This window comes from Pan paniscus, chromosome 11 (genome assembly GCF_029289425.2).
Source record: "Pan paniscus chromosome 11, NHGRI_mPanPan1-v2.0_pri, whole genome shotgun sequence".
NCBI classification, from domain to species: Eukaryota; Metazoa; Chordata; class Mammalia; order Primates; family Hominidae; genus Pan; species Pan paniscus.
In genome coordinates, this window is record NC_073260.2 from 97,544,646 (window position 1) to 97,565,835 (window position 21,190).

Genomic DNA, 21,190 nt, shown 5'->3' on the forward strand with positions numbered 1-21,190 from the left:
ATTAGCTATTTTCTGATGCTCTCCCTCTCGTCTAATTTACTGTACATTTAAAAACAGCTAGAAGAGAATTTGAATGTTTCCATTATAAAGAAAAGACAAATATTTAACGTGTTGGATATCCCAAGGACATTAATTTGATCTTTAAAAATTATATGAATGCACTATTTTATCACGTGTACCCCAAAACTATGTATATCTACCACGCCTCAATAAAATTTTTAAAAGTTACCATGGGGGGAAAAAGAGTGCTAAAGATTCTCATCTCCCACAGTTTTAAGTCAAGAATAATAGATAGATAATGCCAATAGATAATGCTTAAAATTGAAAAAATCAAGACCATCAATATAAGCATATACTTAAACATGCATAAATATACATTTTCCTGAATTTCTTTTGTGCACTTCTATATTAAATTTTTAAAATTTACAACCACTTAAATTGCTTTAAAGCTCCTTTCATGAGATCTAGAAACTAACGAGACACACTTAAAAATATTAATTTTCTCTAAAAAGAAAAAATAGAAATCAGTCTCATTCTTCAAAGGGGCTTTCTAGTTTATTAAGATCAGAGTGCAAGGATGGTGAATGGCCATGCACTTGTTTCACATTTTATGTATTTCAAGAAAAAGTAGATTTGAAAGGCCAGGGTAAGTGGCTCATATCTATAATCCCAGCACTTTTCAAGGCCACGCCAGTGGCTGGGGGGAAATGGCTCGCACCCAGGAGTTTGATACCAGGCTGAGTAACACATGGTGACCCCATCTCTACAAAAATTTTAAAAATTAGCCAGGCATGGTAGTGCATGCTTGTGTTTCAGCTACTTAGGAAGCTGAGCTGGGAGGACTGCTTAAGCCTGGGAGATCAAGGCTGCAGTGAGCTGTGACCATGCCACCAGGTCTGGGTGACAGAGTGAGACCCTGTCTCAGCCAAAAAAAAAAAAGAATAAACAGATTCAAAAGAGGGAAAAATAAAAATGTCCTTAATGAAAATACTCTCTTTTCTATCAGGTCTGCAACATGAAAGTCACAGGCATCACAATCCTCTTTTGGCCCCTCTCCATGATATTATTATCAGACAAAATCCAGTCTTCTAAAAGAGTAAGTTTTTACAATCAAAATAGTAAAAATATTTTCAAAGGTACATTTTCTGTATATTTAGTAAAATATAAAAGGGCAATAAGAAAGCAAAGAAAATCTGACCTACTAAAATTAAGAGTTTATTTAGCTCTGTATATCCAAATTCCAATTTGACAAAAGCAGCCTTCATTTATAAAAACGGAGTTCTTTAAAAGTTGATTAAAGGGAGAGATCTGAAAATTTTCACTATAAAATCAGAAATTAGTTTTAAGACTAAAATCTTGTTTAAAATGTAGGAAACTTTTTTTAAAAAAGCACATATTTATGAGAGAAACTGCTATTGAATTATTATTGGTGAAAAAATCTAACTGCAAAAACAGTAATAAACCAGAACTATTCTTAGTTCTATTTATTCTTAGTTTACTGTTCAGTAAAAACAAGAACTATTTCTTTCTTTCCATCTATATCCACATAAAAAAAGTATTTCAGATTGTGTGGCTCTTTAAATTCAATACCTGGCTCCATTTCTGATAAAAGATAAATATTTCCTTTTAAAACACCAAACTTTGAGCTGTTAAACCCAGAGAGTTTAAGAGAGTTAAACCAGAGAGTTTATTCAGACTGATTGATTGCTTGCTTGCTTTTGAGACGGAATCTCGCTCTGTCGCCCAGGCTGGAGTGCAATGGCATGATCTCAGCTCACTGCAACCTCCGCCTCCTGGGTTGAAGCGATTCTCCTGCCTCAGCCTCCCAAGTAGCTGGGATTACAGGTGCTTGCCACCATGCCCGGCTGACTTTTTTTTTTTTTTGTATTTTCAGTAGAGACAGGGTTTCACCGTGTTGGACAGGCTGGTCTTGAACTCCTGACCTCAGGTAACCCGCCTGCCTCAGCCTCCCAAAGTGCTGGGATTACAGGCGTGAGCCACCATGCCCAGCCTATTTATTAATTATTGAACAGCCCTAGGTATAATGTTGTTAGCTCTGCTGATTTTAAAAACACATATAGTTTAAAATAATTTCCCCACTATAAAGCAATTGTGCACACTGGAATATTAAATGTTAACAGAATTATTATTTACCATATATTTCCACATATATAAATGGGAATACTCCAGTAGCATTACTTTCTGTAATGATCATGTAATAACAGTTGGAAAATACCCGTATAACAAATTGGAATCTCTTTGTTCAATTGTAAGTATCAGAATATCCTTAATTTTTAGTATTTCATCCCAATAAAGAAAAAGATTTGCTCTACTGTAACACCAAAAGATTAGATAGTAGGTTTTTTCCCCAAAATAATGTCCTTCTAATGTCTAAGTGCTTAAATATGAAATTTGGGGAAATTCTATTAATTTTTTTTCTGATTAATGCCTTTCTTTTTTTTATTTTTCTAGGAAGTCCAATGTAATTTTACTGAAAAAAATTATACCTTGATTCCAGCAGATATCAAGAAAGATGTCACTATACTTGATCTCAGTTATAACCAAATTACTCTTAATGGTACAGACACAAGAGTTCTACAGACATACTTTTTACTCACAGAGCTCTATTTGATTGAGAACAAGGTTACTATCTTACATAATAACGGTTTTGGTAACCTCTCCAGTCTAGAAATTTTAAATATCTGTAGAAACTCCATCTATGTAATTCAACAGGGTGCATTTTTAGGCTTAAATAAACTAAAACAGTTATATCTCTGCCAAAACAAAATAGAACAACTGAATGCTGATGTATTTGTGCCTCTAAGAAGCCTAAAACTTCTGAATCTGCAAGGCAATTTGATTAGCTATTTGGATGTACCACCACTATTTCATCTGGAATTAATAACTTTATATGGAAACCTATGGAACTGCTCTTGCAGTCTATTTAATTTGCAGAACTGGTTGAACACATCAAATGTGACATTAGGTAAGCTATCATAATTAAGCAAAACCAAAATGTGATTAACTCAATGTTCCACCACAGAAAAATCTCTCATATCACATTTTAAAGAAAAGGAAGCAGCCAGGCGCAGTGGCTCATGCCTGTAATCCCATCACTTTGGGAGGCCAAGGCAGGGGGATCACCTGAGGTCAGGAGTTTGAGACCAGCCTGGCCAACATGGTGAAACCCCATCTCTACTAAAAATACAAAAATTAGCTGGGTATGGTGGCCCACGCCTGTAGTACCAGGTACTCGGGAGGCTGAGGTGGGAGAATCGCTTGAACCTGGGAGGCAGATGTTACAGTGAGCCGAGATCGTGCCACTGCACTCCAGCCTGGGCAACAGAGTGAGACTCTGTCTCAAAAAAAAAAAAAAAAAAAAAGGAAACAATTTCTGTTTAAGCAAAACAGGAAGAAACACTAAAAAGTAACAGCTGCATAGATGCTCTCCTTCCCCATTACCAGGGGGAAAAATTAAGAAATTTTTTTTTTTTTTGAGACAGAGTTTTGTTATTATTACCCAGGCTGGAATGCATTGGCGTAATCTCAGCTCACCACAACCTCCGCCTCCCAGGTTCAAGTGATTCTCCTGCCTCAGCCTCCCCAGTAGCTGGGATTACAGTCATGAGCCACCACGCCTGGCTAATTTTTTGTATTTTTAGTAGAGATGGGGTTCCTCCATGTTTGTCAGGCTGGTCTCAAACTCCCGACCTCAGGTGATCCACCCGCCTCGGCCTCCCAAAGTGCTGGGATTACAGGCATGAGCCTCCGCGCCCGGCCAGAAATGTAAATGTTCTATACATGTGAGATGATAATGTCATTTCATGTATTGTTAGCCAAGTCAATATGTAAGACTAATTTTTTAAAAGTGCTTCCTAGACTAAGTGAAAACAAGTGACGTATTTTAACTGCAAACCATACTGTGCCTGAGATCCAGATTGTAAGCATGTAACCACAATATTAATAATAAAATCTACACTAATACAGATAAACTAAATAACAAAGATACTGCATTTAAGCCATATTTATAAAATAATAAACAGAAATGTGCATCATTCTTTCATTGTATTGCTAGACAAATACAACAGGAATTTCTTATAATGCCTTTAAGAATGACAGATATGTCAAAAATTCTAGATAAAACAATTATAAAATGTTGTTAACTATTATTTTTCTCTATACTAAATCTTACTCTTTCTGATTTACTAGAAAATGAGAACATCACCATGTGTAGCTACCCCAACAGCCTGCAGAGCTACAATATCAAAACAGTACCTCATAAGGCTGAATGCCACTCAAAATTTCCTTCATCAGTAACTGAAGATCTTTATATTCATTTTCAGCCCATCAGCAATTCAACATTTAACAGCTCTTCGAACAACTTAACAAGAAATTCAGGTAATATACTGGTTCTGAATATTAACACTGCTGAATGTATCATACTAAATAAACTGAGGTAGTTATCTTTATTTTAAATTTCTATAAAAAATGTAAAAGAAAGATTCCTCATCTCAACTAAAGATTTACAAAATATTGCTCCTCCAAACTAGGCTCTGCTAGTTACAAGCCAAATGCCATCGTGCAAATTATTTAACTTCTCTGAGCCTTTGTTTTAACTAGTCTAGTCACAAATCTTAACGAGTATAAATCAATAATGGTCTTAGGTAAAAGGGTAACAAAATTGCAAACACAGCTATTTTGAACAAAGAGAATTCATCCACCAAACAAAATCTAAAGAAAACTACAATGTATGTTTATTTTTAATACCAATATTGAGGAGAATTAGGATATATAATTATGATTATTTTGCCAACTTAACAAATTTTCTTTCTCTCTCCTCTCTTGGTATTCCATTAAAGAACATGAACCTCTTGGAAAAAGTTGGGCTTTTCTTGTTGGTGTTGTTGTCACTGTACTGACGACTTCACTTCTCATTTTTATTGCTATTAAATGCCCAATATGGTACAATATTCTGCTTAGTTATAATCATCATCGCCTGGAAGAGCATGAAGCAGAAACCCATGAAGATGGTTTTACTGGAAATCCAAGCTCTCTTTCACAGATACCAGAAACAAACTCTGAAGAAACTACAGTAATATTTGAACAATTACATTCATTTGTGGTAGATGATGATGGATTTATTGAAGACAAATATATAGATATCCATGAATTACGTGAAGAAAATTAATTTCTTTCAAAGTTTGCTTTTTAAAGCAAAGTTATCAGCTCACTCACAGTTTAGAAATGGAGATTTTGCTATGTGACATACCAAAATACAGCTGGCAGGCATTTATATTAATGACAACATACATGAATATCATAAAATTATGTTCTTTGCATTATATTGAGCAAGCAGGTCCAAATACAGTAACTGACACTCCTTGGTAGTTGACAGTTACATAGTCTACAATACTAGCACTACTATTCTTAGCAGTGCTTGGGTGACCATACGAACTAGTAAAAAGGTCTAAATTATTCATGAACTAAAATGAATGGATTCTCATATTAACACAGATATTTGACATAATATGTATTAAGTTATACTAATGTTTCAATCAGTAAAGAAATAAAAGTTTAGGATTTATTAATATATGGAAGTCAAAGTGAGGAACAGAGATAGCTTAAATAATACACTAAGATTGATTTTACGCTCCCAGAATAAAATCATAGAGTTGGAAAATTTTTTTTTGAAATGCTTCCTGAAATAGCACAATAAATTTCCTTAAAATTTCATAGCAATTTAAAGCACAAGCACAATGTTCAGGCATAATCCCTAATAAGTCACTATTGATTCTGGTTATAAAGAAAGGCTGTCACCATAATGCAGGATCACTACAGTTTAATGTCATACTGGCTTCCAAAGTGGGCATCACAATTATCTATAAATCTTGTTTTAAAAATACATATTTCTACCTCTCTCTGGGAGATTTTTATTCAAATTGGTCTGTGCTGACACTAAGGAATCTTCATGTGGTCCATGGACAGCTATTTCTATCTATTCAGTAGATAGAGCAATGTTTCCCAAATTGTTTTTCTAGAATACTAATTTCCAGAGAGACATTCACAAGTATTTACAAAAGAAGAAAGAGGTACATGGTCAAATTACTACAGGAAAAACTAGTAGTTTAAACAAGGTGAAACAAGATTCTTTTTCTTTTTCTTTTTTTTTTTTTTTTGAGACAAAGTCTCGCCCTGTCTCCCAGGCTGGACTGCAGCAGCGCAGTCTCAGATCACTGCAACCTCCGCCTCCTGGGTTCAAGCAATTCTTCTGACTCAGCCTCCCGAGTAGCTGGGAGTACAGGTGCACACCACCATGCCTGGCTAATTTCTGTATTTTTAGTAGAGACAGGGTTTCACCATGTTGGCCAGGCTGGTCTTGAACGCCTGACCTCATGATCCACCCGCCTCGGCCTCCCAAAGTGCTGGGATTACAGGCATGGAGCACCGTGCCTGGCCAAGATTCTTTACAATAGGATTTATGTAAAACTTTACTATGCTAAACTGCTCTCTGATTATTCAAGAGCAAAGTATTAAAAATTTCTCAAACTTACTTGACAACAAAACCCATTCTTTGAGTTACATCTACTAAGAGCTCGTAGTTCAATAACATTCCAAAGAACGTAGTTTGGAAAACACTGGCCTATAGGCTGTAATAGGAAGGGTCTAAAGAAAATTATTTGCTGAGTCCTCATAATCAATTGGCTATAATCACAATTTAATAATTTATCAATGCAAACAGTACATTAAAAACTGTAGCACAATCTATAATTTTTACCTTCATATGCAGAGAAATTAAGAATTTACATCTTTTACAAATAAGTATATCTCTGAAACACTGAAATATATTGATGGGTGAAATAATATTTCTGGTATTTTCTTCATTACAACACGTGGAATGGAACAGTGGCTAGAGGTATGGATGGAGCAAGGTCAAATATGAGCTGATGGAGCTGGGAGCTAAATAAGGGTATAATATGCTACTTCTGTGTATGTTGTGTATGGTATAGTATGCTATTTCTGTGTATGTTCAAATTGTTTATGTATATAATAAAGTTTTAAAAATTTGTATGTACTTGACAATTCCTTAGAAAAAAGAGGCTAAAATAAAATAGATCTATGTCATAATCTATAGAATAGTCATTTTAAAAGTTACATAATTAGTAAATTCAATACAAATGTCTACTGAGAGAAAATAAAAACTAGGATGATATACCTGTAAAATAGAAGAACTTACTAATTTATAATACATATTTGCTTGTGTTTACAGACACATGTTTTCAACAAAGGATATAAGTATATTATGGCTAATGTTTCTTTATAGATCAATTATACTTTGTTTTAAACCTTAATTATAAGAATGAGATGATTATAGGAACATAAAATATCTTTTTCTAAACAATGTATCATTCTGCTAAATTATTTCCTAATTATAAGATGCAAATATTAATATTTGAGAAATGTAGCAAAATGAAATATAATTGCAAATGAGCAAAGACTACACTTAAGCTTTTATATTCAAGGGCCTCTATTGAATATGGGGTATTCAATAAATATCTGACTACACAAAGAAAAATAAATGGGTATAAAACTATAATTACATATATTTTTACAGGACAACTGATCTTGACTAATACTAACTAGAAAGTGCAGGATTAGAAGAGAATCATTAGTTCAAGCAAGACTGTGAAACTGAATTAATGCCAGGTGTCTTACATATTGTTGTTGTAATATATTGAGGCTGTTTATTATAACCAACTTTTTATAGATGAGTTTTCCATAATAAACCAGATGGTCAGACCACACTAAATGGTTGTATTGAAAGAGAAGAGAATGAAAACAGAAGCCTTTTACACCTGCCTTCTCGAGGTATGGCATTTCTTGGTCACTCTGTGTAGAGTCAAGATAGATCTTTGTGTTATTGAGATGTTGGCCATCTGATTAACACAAGAAATAAATCTATTCTACTGCTGTATAGAAAAGTAACCTTCGTAACAATACTTTTTGTTATTTTTTTTTTTTGAGACGAAGTCTCGCCCTGTCACCCAGGCTGGAGTGTAGTGGCGCAATCTCGGCTTACTGAACCCTCCGCCTCCTGGGTTCAAGTGATTCGCGTGCCTCAGCCTCCTGAGTAGCTGGGATTACAGGCACCTGCCACCTCACACAGCTAATTTTTATATTTTTAGTAGAGACAGCGTTTCGCCATGTTGCCCAGGCTGGTCTTGAACTCCTGACCTCAGGTGATCCACCCACTTCAGCCTCCAAAAGTGCTGGGATTACAGGCATGAGCCACTGCACCTGGCCAATTGTTCTTAATTTCAATTTCTGCCTAAAACAGACAAGAGAACCAATTTCACTCAGCCTCAATTACAAATTACAGACAGAGTTTTTAAATGGTTTGGATGTATCTTCAGGACAAATTACCATATTTGAAGATTTTCCTAAATAAAAAAAACCAAATAGATGTAAAAATCTATGACATTCTTTAACTTTTATTCTTGAAATTATGTTTTCAGATGAAATATCTGTAAAATATGTAAATATAATATTTAAAACCTGACCTAGGTATTACATAACTTTGAGATAAATGATGAAATAAATGAGAACTTAAATGTTCTAAACTCTTTAAGGCCTTCAGGGGATTATAGCTTATATATTTCTGTTTTTTTTTTTTTTTGAGACGGAGTCTCGCTCTGTCACCAGGCTGGAGTGCAGTGGCACGATGGCGCGACCTCAGCTAACTGCAACCTCTGCCTCCCAGGTTCAAGTGATTCTCCTGCTTCAGTCTCCCGAGTAGCTGGGACTACAAGCCTGTGCCACCATGCCCAGCTAATTTTTGTATTTTTAGTAGAGATATGGTTTTACCGTGTTGGCCAGGATGGTCTTGATCTCCTGACCTCATGATCCACCCGCCTCGGCCTCCCAAAGTGCTGGGATTACAGGTGTGAACCACCACACTGGCCTATAGCTTATATATTTCTTATTATTTGAAGTACCTAAGAGAGTATCTTATATATAGTAAATGATAAATATTTGCTAAATGGATTAAAACCAGGATAACAAAAAAAAAAAAGGAACGTTTTCAAGTAAGAGCTTGGTTACCATGAACAAAATTTTCCTTGTAAAAGGAAAAAGACTGCTAGTATTTTGAGTTTATAAGATATCACTTTACAGCAGCAGCAAATGATAGATGGTGGCCAGGTATAATTGTTCACTCCTGTAATCCCAACACTTGAGGAGGCCAAGGTAGGAGGACTGCTTGAGACCAAGAGTTTGAGACTAGCCTGAGCAACGTAATAAGACCCCATCTCCCCAAGAAACAAAAAATTAGCTGGGCATAGTGGCATGCACCTGTAGTCTCAGCTACTTGGAGGGCTGAGGCAACATCACTTGAACCCAGGTGTTCAAGGCTGCAGTGAGCCATGAGCATGCCACTTCAATTCAGCAAGGGCAACAGAGCAAAACTCTACTTAAAGACAGGGGAAAAGAGATTCTTGTTTTTAATCAATAGAAGAATTAAATTTATCTTTCAAATGTTTTATCAGTATATTTTAACATCTATCCATCATCAAATATTTACTGTTTTATGCAGAGGTAACAAGAGAGTGTATTTGCTGTTACTGAATTTTGGTAATTGAATATGGTAATTTGGGTTTATTATTGTCTTTGCTCTCAAAGAGACTAATATTAACAAATTTCTGGGAGAGAATGTGCTTGTATGTGTATTTACACAACATAGCTCATTGTGTTTGTGTTGCCTTAGAATAAATAATTCAGGAATAAAATTTGTGTTGGTTCTAAATTAATTATTCTTCATCAACTTTTTGACCTTAGAACCAACACAAGTTTTATTCTTGAATCATTCAGGATTTTATCTGAGTATCCTTAGTTAACTCAACCTGTGCATACCCAGCCTAGAATATGGACCCATCCCAAACAACTGACAAAACACAAATAAGTTAACTACATCACATCTATTATTATCTTTGTAGGCATTACTCCCACTGCCACAAGTACTTTATTTCCAGCGTTAGTTGGTATTTAGTCTTTAGATAGGTTATATATAAAGACACACATACAATCTATATATGACGTAGATTGCTAATATAACTATTAAATATCAATGCTAATGAAATAATGTAAATAGCTTCCTAATGAATAATGTGTCTTTCACTAGACTGGGGATGAAACACCAAAATTCAAATTAGTTAAAAGCCCAGGTTAAAACTAAAAATAGTAGATATAAAGATGTTCTTATCCATCATAAGTGTTCAGCTGCTAGCAGCATAAATCCTATTTATATAAGCTATGTAGCAATAGTCTTTATACAAAATTTAGCTATTTAATGGTAAATGAAGATAACAAGTATAAGCAACAAAATTTGTGTTGTAAATATTTTTAAATGAAAAAGGCAATGGGGAAATTGTTAAGAAAATTTACAAGGAAATAACTGGATCACAACTTAAACTACCTAATAAAGCTTACTTATGAATCTAATTTTTAAATTAGCTATACTTACGCTTGTCTTTCAGTAAATATGACATCCAAACTTTGTGTTTCTCGATCATTTTGAGCTTTAAGCTGAATAAAGTTAACACATAAGTTAGTAAGAAATAAATATTAAACCAAATTTTTTCTTTGTAGGTTATTTTGGCTAGGAACTAAATGAGAAATTATAATTATCCTAGTGCCACATACAAAGTTTAAGAAGAAAAATAAAGTAATTGCCTCATTTAACAAACAATATCAGATTTTTAAAAAGTCTTTTTGAGAAGCATTGTAATCTTATACCAAAAATATTCATTGTTCTTCAGTGATCTGTCAAATAATTCAATGTAAATTCAATTTATGTAAACAGCATTCAAAGAATATATTGAGTGTTCAATAAATATTTGATTAGTAATATGTTAAATTTAGAACCACCACAAGTTTTATTCCTGAACCATTCAGGATATTATCTGAGTACACCTAATTAACTCTACCTGTGCACACCCAGCCTAGAAAACGGACCCCCCATCCCAAACAACTGACAAAACACATAAGGCTTTTACTTTTTATATCTGGCATTGAAATAAGATTCTTAATTAGTGAATTCTCTTGTGTTCTAAAGCTAAAAGTAACTAAGTTATCATGGTTTGAGAACCCCAAATTTAGAAGAGTCATTTTATCAATCCTATGTCTTCATAGAACAGTCTTTACTCACGTAAATAAATTATAAACTATATAAATTATAAATTGTATGTTATTTTCATCCAAATGCTTATAATCAAAATAAGCTAGCTATTAACATATTTTATTGTTTTCTACCAAATAATTAATCTAAGAACATTGAATACAAATTTGTTTTTATTTTAGAATCAGAGGTACATGTGCAGGTTTGTTGCATGGATATATTGTATAATGGTAAGGTTTGGGCTTCTAGTGAACCCATCACCCAAATAATGAACACTGTGCCTGCTAGGTAATTTTTCCACCCTTATTGCCCTCCTACCATCCCCCTTTTTGGAGTCCCCAGTGTTATGTCCATGTTAAACACAGATTCTCATTTACCAATCAAAAATTAATATTTTATGTCTGGAGTCATATCTATTCATTTTTCTCCACTGGTGACAAAAACTATGTAAAGTTATCATTTGTCACATTGAGTATTCATCAACATTTGTGCTTAAACTAAGCCAGAAATACTGTAAACTAATATATATAAGGAAATGGAGATGGCACTCCCTAACTAATGTTGCACGTGACACCAGTTCAAACACAGTAGACAGTCACTAAACACCCACTTAGGAAAGCCAATCAACAGGAAGAAAATTTAAAAGAGCAACTAAGGGAGCTCAAGGAATACCTAATAGTGGTATTTACAATCAGAGTAATATTCACCTCTATAGCACTTAAGGTTTTATCAAACTATTTCTAGATATAAATGCTTTGTTTTGTAGGATATGACTTACATAGATCAATTTGCTTTTATAAATTTTCTTACCATACTGTAATCATTCATTACTTCTTCCATTTCAGTGTTGGTATTAAGTTTATCTACCAACTAAAAACAAAAATACAAACAAACAAACACCATTTTGTTAGTCTTTACACATGTTCTCTATAATTAATAATATAGGTATTCGGTCTTACAAATAACGAGTAGTAACTTAAGTATTCATACTTTTGAATATTTTCTATTTTAAGATAAAAACAAATATTGAGCTACCTAAGTAAGCATATATTATGCACCTGGCCAATAAACAAATCACATTTTTAACATGGATAAATGAGCAGTAATAAACAACTCTTCCTGCATATTATATCTTGTGGAGCTTTGCCTGCTCTGAAAAGATGGCTGAGCTTATAAATAAGGGTTTGGAACAGACGAGAGTTTTGGAAAGATCTATCACCCTCTCTTCCCCTGCCAACATCCCCAAGGAGAGAGGAATATTAGTAGATTTACAAATTTACACTAGTAAGCCGGGCTCGGTGGCTCAGGCCTGTAATCCCAGCACTTTGGGAGGCTGACGCGGGCGGATCACCTGAGGTCAGGAGTTCAAGAACAGCCTGACCAACATGGAGAAACCCCGTCTCTACTAAAAATACAAAATTAGCCGGGTGTGGTGGCACATGCCTGTAATCCCAGCTACTAGAGAGACTGAGGCAGGAGAATCGCTTGAACCCGGGAAGCAGAGGTTGCGGTGAGCCGAGATGGCACCACTGCACTCCAGCCTGGGCAACAAAAGTGAAATTCTGTCTCAAAAAACAACAACAACAACAACAACAAAAAACAAATTTACACTAGTAAAAACATAAAAAGATGTTCTTTATCTTCTAATAATTAAAAAAAAATCAACAGGGCTTGCACAGATGGAACAGTAGTAAGTCTACTTCAAAAAGTTAGGCAAGGATATCAGTTGTCAACATAGGATATTTACCTAGTGTCAAACACTATTACACATGTGTTAACTCAATTTTTACAATTACTGTATGAAGTAGATATGATTGTACACATTTTACAGAAAAAGAAATTTGGCAAGCGATAGAGCCAGAATGTGAACAGAAGGTCTACTAAAAGCAAACTATTTGGGTGTAAGGTATATCACATTTTTCATTTATGATATAAATAATAAGTGCTAATAAGACCTAACATTTATTGAGTGCTAACTATATGTCAGATACCCAGCTAACTGCTCTGTATCAGATATTAGCTCATTAAATCTATAAATAGCATATTTTATATGGTAGTATTTTTATATGAATATGCCTAATTTGTTCCAGCATAACTAAAACTCCCTTTCATCTCATGTCATTTCATACCTTTAAAAACTACTTTTCTCGGCCGGGCGCGGTGGCTCATGCCTGCAATCCCCACACTTTGGGAGGCTGAGGCGGGTGGATCACGAGGTCAGGAGTTCGAGATCAGCCTGGCCAACATGGTGAAACCCCTTCTCTACTAAAAATACAAAAATTACCCAGGCACCTGTAATCCCAGCTACTCAGGACCGTGCCTGTAATCCCAGCTGGTGGCAAGCGCCTGTAATCCCAGCTACTCAGGAGGCTGAAGCAGGATAATCACTTGAACCCAAGGGGCGGAGGTTACAGTGAGCCAAGATCACGCCACTGCACTCCGGCCTGGATGACAGAGCGAGACTCCATCTCAAGAAGAACAAAAAAACAAAAAAAAACTATTTTGCTCATATTTAAAACAGAACATCATTTACTAAAGAAAATCCCAGTGAATAATGGGCTCTACAAAATGTTTGTGATGAATTGTGTAGTCCAGGAAATTTAAGAATTATAAGAGGGCTGGGTGCAATGGCTCACGCTTATAATCCCAGCACTTTGGGAAGCTGAAGCAGGAGGATCACTTGAGCCCAGGAGTTCAAGACCATTGTGGGCAACACAGCAAGTCCCCATCTCTCCAAAAAATTTAAAAATTAGCCAGGCATGGTGGCATGCACCTGTAGTCCCAGCTACTTGGGAGGCTGATGCAGGAAGACCACTTGTGCCCAGGAGTTCGAGGCTGCAGTGAACTACAATCATGCTACTGCACTTCAGCCAGAGCAACAGAGCAAGACCCTATCTCTAAAAAAATTAAAAAATAAAAATAGTCCAGGCACAATGACTCAAGCCTGTAATCCCAGCACTTTGGGAGACCAAGGTGGGCAGATCACTTGAGCACATGAGTTTGAGACCAGTATGGGCAACAAGGCCAAACCTCATCTCAACAAAAAATACAAAAAATTAGCCTGGTGTGATGGCATGTGCCTGTAGTCCCAGCTGCTTGGGAGGCTTAGGTGGGAGGATCAATTGAGCTCAGAAAGTCTAGGCTGCAGCGAGCCATGATTGAGCCACTGCATTCCAGCTTGGGCAAGAGAGCAAGACTGTCTTGAAAAAAAAAAACAAAAAACAAACAAACAAAAAACAAAACCCACCACCACCACCAGTAACAACAACAAAAACAAAAATAAAAAGTTATACTATAATTAGCAAAATTTTTGATAAGCACAAGGTAACACTATCAAGTAGGTATATCATAACTTATCCTAACCATTATGATAGAATGTTTATTTCTTGTAACACTATTTCTTAATAAGGGTAGTGAGATAAAAATTTGGCTTTTTCATTAAATCCAGACATCACTGCTCCTAAAGCAACTAAAGAGTTAGAAAAAAGAAAATTCTGACACTAGAAATTTTCATGGGGCCAATATCACCCAAGGACTGAGCAGTTATCAATACTGCCAGGGGGATTGTTTCTTCTGAAAGTCCACAGGTAGAAGCATCTTTAGTGGAACTATATCATGTTATATACTCTATTTTGACAATGTACACAATATTTCGAGTAAAACATCGAGATGGTGGCAATCTGTATGTTAAATAATTAAATTTCAAAATTTTCAAGATGACAACACTTGATAAAAAATGTGTTTTTAAAGCAATGATCACTGATAGGACCAATAAATTTTAGCCACTTTTAAAATTATTGAAATTATTATTTTAATATATTTTAGGGAGAAAAGCATGTGTGCATTTGTGTATGTGTCAGTAAACGTATTTTACAAAAAACAATGGAAGAATATATATTAATCTGTTAAGCCAAGTTATTTCTGGGGAGGGAAATGAAGCAGAAAGTAAAGGGATACTTTATTTGTTGTAATTTTTATGGTTTCATCTTTCCCAATAAGTATGTATTCATGTATTATTTGGTATTTTAAATAATAAATTAATAAATATATTTTTTCATCAAATGTTTTATTGTTTTTGAAATTTTTGAAATTTTTATTTTAGGTTCAGGGGTACATGTGCAGGTTTGTTTTACAGATAAACTGTTATGGGGGTTTGTTGTGCAGATTATTTAATCACCTAGGTAACTAAGCTAATACCCATTAGTTATTTTTTCTGATCCTTTCCCTCCTTCCAGCCTCCAAACTCAAGTAGATCCCATTATCTGTTGTTCCCATCTATGTGTTATCATTTAGCTCCCACTGGTAAGAGAGAACACGCAGTATTTGGTTTTCTTTTCCTGTGTTAGTTTGCTAAGGATAATGACCTCCAGCTCCATCCATGTTCCTGCAAGGGACATGATCCTTTTCTTTTTTATGACTGCATAGTATTTCATGGTATAGGTACCACATTTTCTTTAACCGATCTGCCACTGATGGGCATTTAGGTTGATTCCATGTCTTTGCTACTGTAAACCGTGCTCCAATGAACACACATGTGCATGTGTCTTTATGGTAAAATGATTTATATTCCTTTGGGTATATATCCAGTAATGGGATTGATGGGCTGAATGGTAGTTCTGTTTTCAGCTTTTTGAGGAATCGCCACACTGCTTTCACAGTGGTTGAACTAATTTACACTCTCACCAACAGTGTATAAGCATTCCCTTTTCTCTGCAACTTCACCAGCATCTGTTATTTTTGACTTCTTAGTAACAGCCATTCTAACTGGTGTGAGATGGTATCTCATTATTCTTTTGATTTGCATTTCCCTAATCATCATCAGTGATGATGAGCTTCTTTTCATATGCTTGTTGGCTGCATGTTTGTCTTCTTTTGAAAAGTATCTGTGCATGTCCTTTGCCTACTGATGTATTTTTAAAGCAGTAGTAAAAACTAATGAAAATATTAACAGTAAATTCTCTTAGAAAAGATAAAATACCATGTTGTAGTCTGCTAGTTGTCCTTGAAGCTCTTTTATCTCAACAGCTAAAGTCTCAGCCCTGCAAGCATAAAATAAATACATTCATAAATATGTACATAAAAATATACATAAGAAAATGAACATTACAAACAATATGGATAGCTACAAATTTAGTATTATAAGTACAAAATACTGAATGAATACTGAATACTTATTACTCACCTCTTTTCATATGACAAATATACTGAATTCTCTTGATTATACATTTCTATTCCCTTCTGAAGTTTATTAACTTCAGTTGTAAGTTCACTTATTTTACTTCTATTAGAAAAGAAATAAGAATGTCAGCAATACTTTTAATCCAGAAAACTCTAGTTAAGCAAAATTTAAACTTTCCATTAATATGTAATAATAATATAAATAGTTTTGTGAAATTCACTAAAAGAATGCAGAAAGTTTAGGTGGCTTATTTCATTAAGAATGAGGTATATTCCGGCTGAGTGCGGTGGCTCAAGCCTGTAATCCCAACACTTTGGGAGGCCGAGGCAGGCGCATCACGTGAGGTCAGGAGCTCAAGACAAGCCTGGCCAACATGGTGAAACTCCATCTCTATTCAAAATACAAAAATTAGCTGGGCATGGTGGCACACGCCTGTAGTCCCAGCTACTAGGGAGGCTGAGGCAGGAGAATAGCTTAAACCTGGGAGGTGGAGACTGTAGTGAGCCGAGATCGTGCCACCACACTCCAGCCTGGGAGACAGAGGGAGACACCATCTCAGAAAAAAAAAAAAAAAAAAAAGAATGAGGTATATCCCATCCTATTCTACTCAACTGATGAGAAACTGAGGAGAAACTGACATAGATTCATGAAGAAAGATGAAATAGAACCAGAATGAAAGCCTGGTCAAACTAGTACAAGCCACAGGCAGATATAGGTGCTTAACTGTCATCATCACAGCTGCTACCACCCACTAGAGCACAGTTTCTCAACAGTAGCACTAATGACATTTTGGGTCAGTGATTAGCACCTCGTATTGAGCGCTATCTTGTACACTGCAGGATGTTTACCAGCATCCTGGATCTGAGTATCAGTAGCACTTCCTCCAACCTCACTTGTGACAACCAGAAACATGTATAGAAATTGCCAAATGTTCCCTGGGGGCAAAATCACCACCAGCTGAGAACCACTGCTCTAGAGCCAGACAATTACACAAATAGCTAGAACTATTCTTTGATGTGGAAGCACAAATCCTGGGGGAGAAAGGCAATGCAATCATTAGGAATAACTATATTTCCTTTCCTTCTTTTGATTAAAAAGTGGCTGAATGTCAGAGATACTAAACAACTGATGGCCTTACTATCTTTCTTACTACTCTTAGCTTTGAGAACAGATGGGGGGAAACCATACTTTTCTTTATTGCCTTCTAGGAGTTTGAGACTCAATAGGATCCAGGTAACTGAGAAATAAAAGAAAACAGGGCTTTCAGGGCATGATGGGAGGGTGGATTAAACAAAAGCGAAATAAAAGAGAAAGAAGATACAAATAATGTGCCAAAAAGAAAATGAAGTAAAATGGGAAGATGGAGATAGGACAGTAGAACAAGTAAGTGGAAAAATAGTAAGAATAAGAAAAAGTCATTGATTTAGAGATGCATCCCCAGAGACATATAACAAAAGTTTATGAGGCCGAGTGCGGCAGCTCACGCCTGTAATCCCAGCACTTTGAAAGGCATAGGTAGGTGCATTACCTGAGGTCAGGAGTTCAAGACTAGCCTGGCCAAAATGGTGAAACCCCCATCTCTACTAAAAATACAAAAATTAGGCCAGGTGCAGTGGCTCACACCTGTAATCCCAGCACTCTAAGAGGCCAAGATCACCTGAGGTTGGGAGTTCAAGACCAACCTGACCAACATGGAGAAACCTCGTCTGAACTAAAAATACAAAATTAGCTGGGCATGGTGGTGCACACCTGTAATCCCAGCTACTCGGGAGGCTGAGGCAGGAGAATCACTTGAACCCGGGAGGCGGAGGTTGCGGTGCCAGAGATCAGGCCATTGCACTCCAGCCTGGGCAACAAGAGCAAAACTCTGTCTCAAAAAAAAAAAAAATACAAAAATTAGCCAAGTGTGGGGGCAGGCACCCATAATCCCAGCTACTCGCAGATTACAGGCACGAGGCTGAGGCAAGAGAATCACTTGAATCCGGGCGGCGGAAGTTGCAGTGACGTGAGATCCCATCATTGCACTCCAGCTTGGGTGACAAGCAAAACTCCGTCTCAAAAAAAAAAGAAAAAAAGCTTATGAATTAATTAAAATTAGGCCACATTGGTAGCAACTGACCAAATACATACTTATGTAAAACTTACTGATTAATATAACATAAATAAGTATACATATTTTCCCTTTCTTATTAGATGTAGCTGGTAACATTTTAATGATATGAGTAACACGTTTCAGATTAATTACTGAAAAAAAACATAGAAGATTATTCTTGGCCAGGTGCAGTGGCTCAGCCTATAATTTCAGCACTTTGGGAGGCTGAGGCAGGTGCATCACCTGAGGTCAGGAGTTTAAGACCAGCCTGGCCAATATGGTGAAAGCCCATCTCTACTAAAAAATACAAAAATTAGCCAGGCATGGTGGCGCATACCTGCAGTCCCAGCTACTCAGGAGGCTGAGGCAGGAGAATAGCTTAAACCCGGAAGGCAGGGGTTGCAGTGAGCTGAGATCACGCCACTGCACTCCAGCCTGGGCGACAGAGTGAGACTCTGTCTCAAAAAAAAAAAAATTATTCTTATCATTAGATGAAAAAAGTGAACTTTTAAAATGCTACAAGGGGTTGGGTGTGGTGGCTCATGCCTGTAATCCCAGCACTTTGGAAGGCCGAGATGGGCAGATCATTTGAGGTCAGGAGTTCAAGACAAGCCTGGCTGACATGGTGAAATGCCACCTCTACTAAAAACACACACACAAAATTAGGTGGGTGTGGTGGCAAACGCCTGTAATCCCAGCTACTTGGGAAGCTGATGCAGGAGAATTGCTTAAACCTGGGAGACAGAGGTTGCAGTCAACCGAGATCATGCCACTGCACTCCAGCCTGAGCCACAGAACAAGACTCTGTCTCAAAAAAAAAAAAAAAAAAAAAATGCTATGAGGCCAGGTGTGGTGGTAGCTTATGCCTATAATCCCAGCACTTTGGGAAGCTGAGGCAGGAGGATCACTTCAACCCAGGAGTTCAAGGTTGCAGTGAGCTGTGATCATGCCACTGCACTCCAGCCTGGGCAACAGAGTGAGACTCTGTCTCTAAAATATAAATAAAATAAAATAAGTTTGCTATGGTTTGAACGTTTGAGTCCCTCTGAAATTCATATCAAAACTTAATCTCTAATGCAATAGTATTAAGAGGTAGGGACTTTAGGAAGTAATCAGGACATGACGACTCTGCCCTCATGGATGGGCTTAGTGCCTTAGAAAAGGGTTGAAGGAAACTAGCTCGGCACCTTTTGCCCTTCCACTCTTCTGCCATGAGGACACCTTGATGGCACTATCTGTGAGAAACAGGTGCCCACCAGACACTGAAGCTGCTGGCACCTTGATCTTGGACTTCTGCGTCTCCGGAACAGTAAGAAATAAATTCCTATAAGTTACCCAATCTCAGGTATTTTATTATAGCAGCACAAACAAACTGAGGGAAAATATAGCTCATGTACATGCAAATTCATAAAACTGTAAATCTCAGACTAATTATACTATCACATTTATTTTACAGCATAGCCAAATTAACCAGAAATTGTTAGAATACAAAATAATTTTTAGAAATCAATAGATACCTAATTATCCTAATAAGTGCCTAGCTAAAACTTCATATTAAAGTTATATACCCTATTTTGACAGAAGGTACACAATATTTCGAGTAAAACATATGGATGAAAAGATATGTTTAACATACCTAAGAAGCCCAAGATAGTAAGATTTGTCTAAAATTTGCCTCTGGGGACCTAAAAAAAAATGTTTTAAGTGTTAGTGTTCAGTTCGAAATGCCACCAGAATAGCAAATCCAAAGCACAATCAGAATTACACTCCACAATTCTCAAGACAGTCTTCATGAATGCCCCAATGAATCAAGAAGAATCACTGAAACTGAAAAGAGAACTAATACCTTAGAATCACAACATAAGGGAAGCTTCAATTAAAACTACGAAGATGGGACTAGAGGTGGGGCTGTTAAAAGACAGTAGACTCTACAGAACAGGACGATGGAATGAAAATTGAGTCTAAGGGAATCTGGAACAGAGCTGTCCAGAGTAACTTCCTGCAGTGACAGAAATATTCTAAATTAACACTGTCCAATAAAGTGGACAGAGGGACTACAGAGCACTTAAAATTTGGCTGGTGCTACTGGGGAACTAATTTAAATTTCTGACTACTGGCTGTCATACTGGACACTGCAGACATTACTCAATGTGAGAAAGTGACTATGATTTTTTATCATTTGTCTCAGAGACTTTTTAAGAAATGGTCTTACATTTCAGTAGAACTAAGAAAGTATTCCTGGCTGGGCACGGTGGCTCACACCTGTAATCCCAGCACTTTGGGAGGCTGAGGTGGGAGGATCCCTTGAGGTCAGAAGTTCAAGACCAGCCTGGCCAATATGGTGAAACCCCATCTCTACTAAAAATACAAAAAAATTAGCTGGGCATTGTGGCATGTGCCTGTAAGCCCAGCTACTCAGGAGGCTGAGGCAGGAGAATTGCTTGAATCTGGGACGCGGAGGTTGCAGTGAGCCAAGATCGCGTCACTGCACTCCAGCCTGGGTGACAGAGAAAGACCCCATCTCAAAAAAAAAAAAAAAAAAAAGAAAGTGTTCCTAGGTTAAATGTCTCAAACCTTGTAAGAGATGAAGTGCCCTTCAAAGTATGAGAGGTAAAACTAGGTGTATTAACTATAAGGTCTATGCTGAGAAGTAGAGGTAATATCTTATTATACTGGGAAATGGGGCACTAGAGAAGGTAAGAATGAAAGTCACAGTAGACAGTTCTGTGTAGTGGTAATGTTCCGAACT

At 36.5% G+C, this 21,190-nt stretch overlaps 2 protein-coding genes across 4 annotated transcripts in view; one reads left to right on the forward strand and one right to left on the reverse strand.

Moving 5' to 3' along the window:
• The window catches only part of IFT74 (intraflagellar transport 74), a 106,612-nt gene that overhangs the window by 62,291 nt on the left and 23,131 nt on the right, over positions 1–21,190 (reverse strand). For 2 of the 3 annotated variants that reach the window (XM_034967268.3, XM_034967269.3), the window contains 5 exons: positions 20,078–20,126; positions 16,353–16,451; positions 16,149–16,209; positions 11,981–12,040; positions 10,517–10,578 (listed from right to left, as the gene is read on the reverse strand). In XM_034967268.3, the coding sequence (XP_034823159.2) occupies positions 10,517–10,578; positions 11,981–12,040; positions 16,149–16,209; positions 16,353–16,451; positions 20,078–20,126 (331 nt within the window). Of the gene's footprint in view, positions 1–10,516; positions 10,579–11,980; positions 12,041–16,148; positions 16,210–16,352; positions 16,452–17,537; positions 18,404–20,077; positions 20,127–21,190 lie in introns of those variants that run through there. The other variant, XM_063594014.1, reaches the window with a different exon arrangement.
• LRRC19 (leucine rich repeat containing 19) lies at positions 1,016–8,226 on the forward strand. The gene is made up of 4 exons (XM_034967270.3): positions 1,016–1,096; positions 2,473–2,986; positions 4,210–4,398; positions 4,860–8,226. Exons 1-4 carry the CDS (start codon positions 1,016–1,018, stop codon positions 5,186–5,188), a joined length of 1,113 nt encoding a protein of 370 aa, XP_034823161.1. The 3' UTR covers positions 5,189–8,226.

What these genes read in the sequence shown, in the direction of transcription:
- LRRC19 (XM_034967270.3), top strand. Translation starts at nt 1,016, where the DNA reads ATGAAAGTCACAGGCATCACAATCCTCTTTTGGCCCCTCTCCATGATA. An exon ending in AAATCCAGTCTTCTAAAAGA is followed by an intron (nt 1,097 to 2,472) that starts GTAAGTTTTTAC and finishes TTATTTTTCTAG; the next exon opens with GAAGTCCAATGTAATTTTAC. An exon ending in CAACTTAACAAGAAATTCAG is followed by an intron (nt 4,399 to 4,859) that starts GTAATATACTGG and finishes ATTCCATTAAAG; the next exon opens with AACATGAACCTCTTGGAAAA.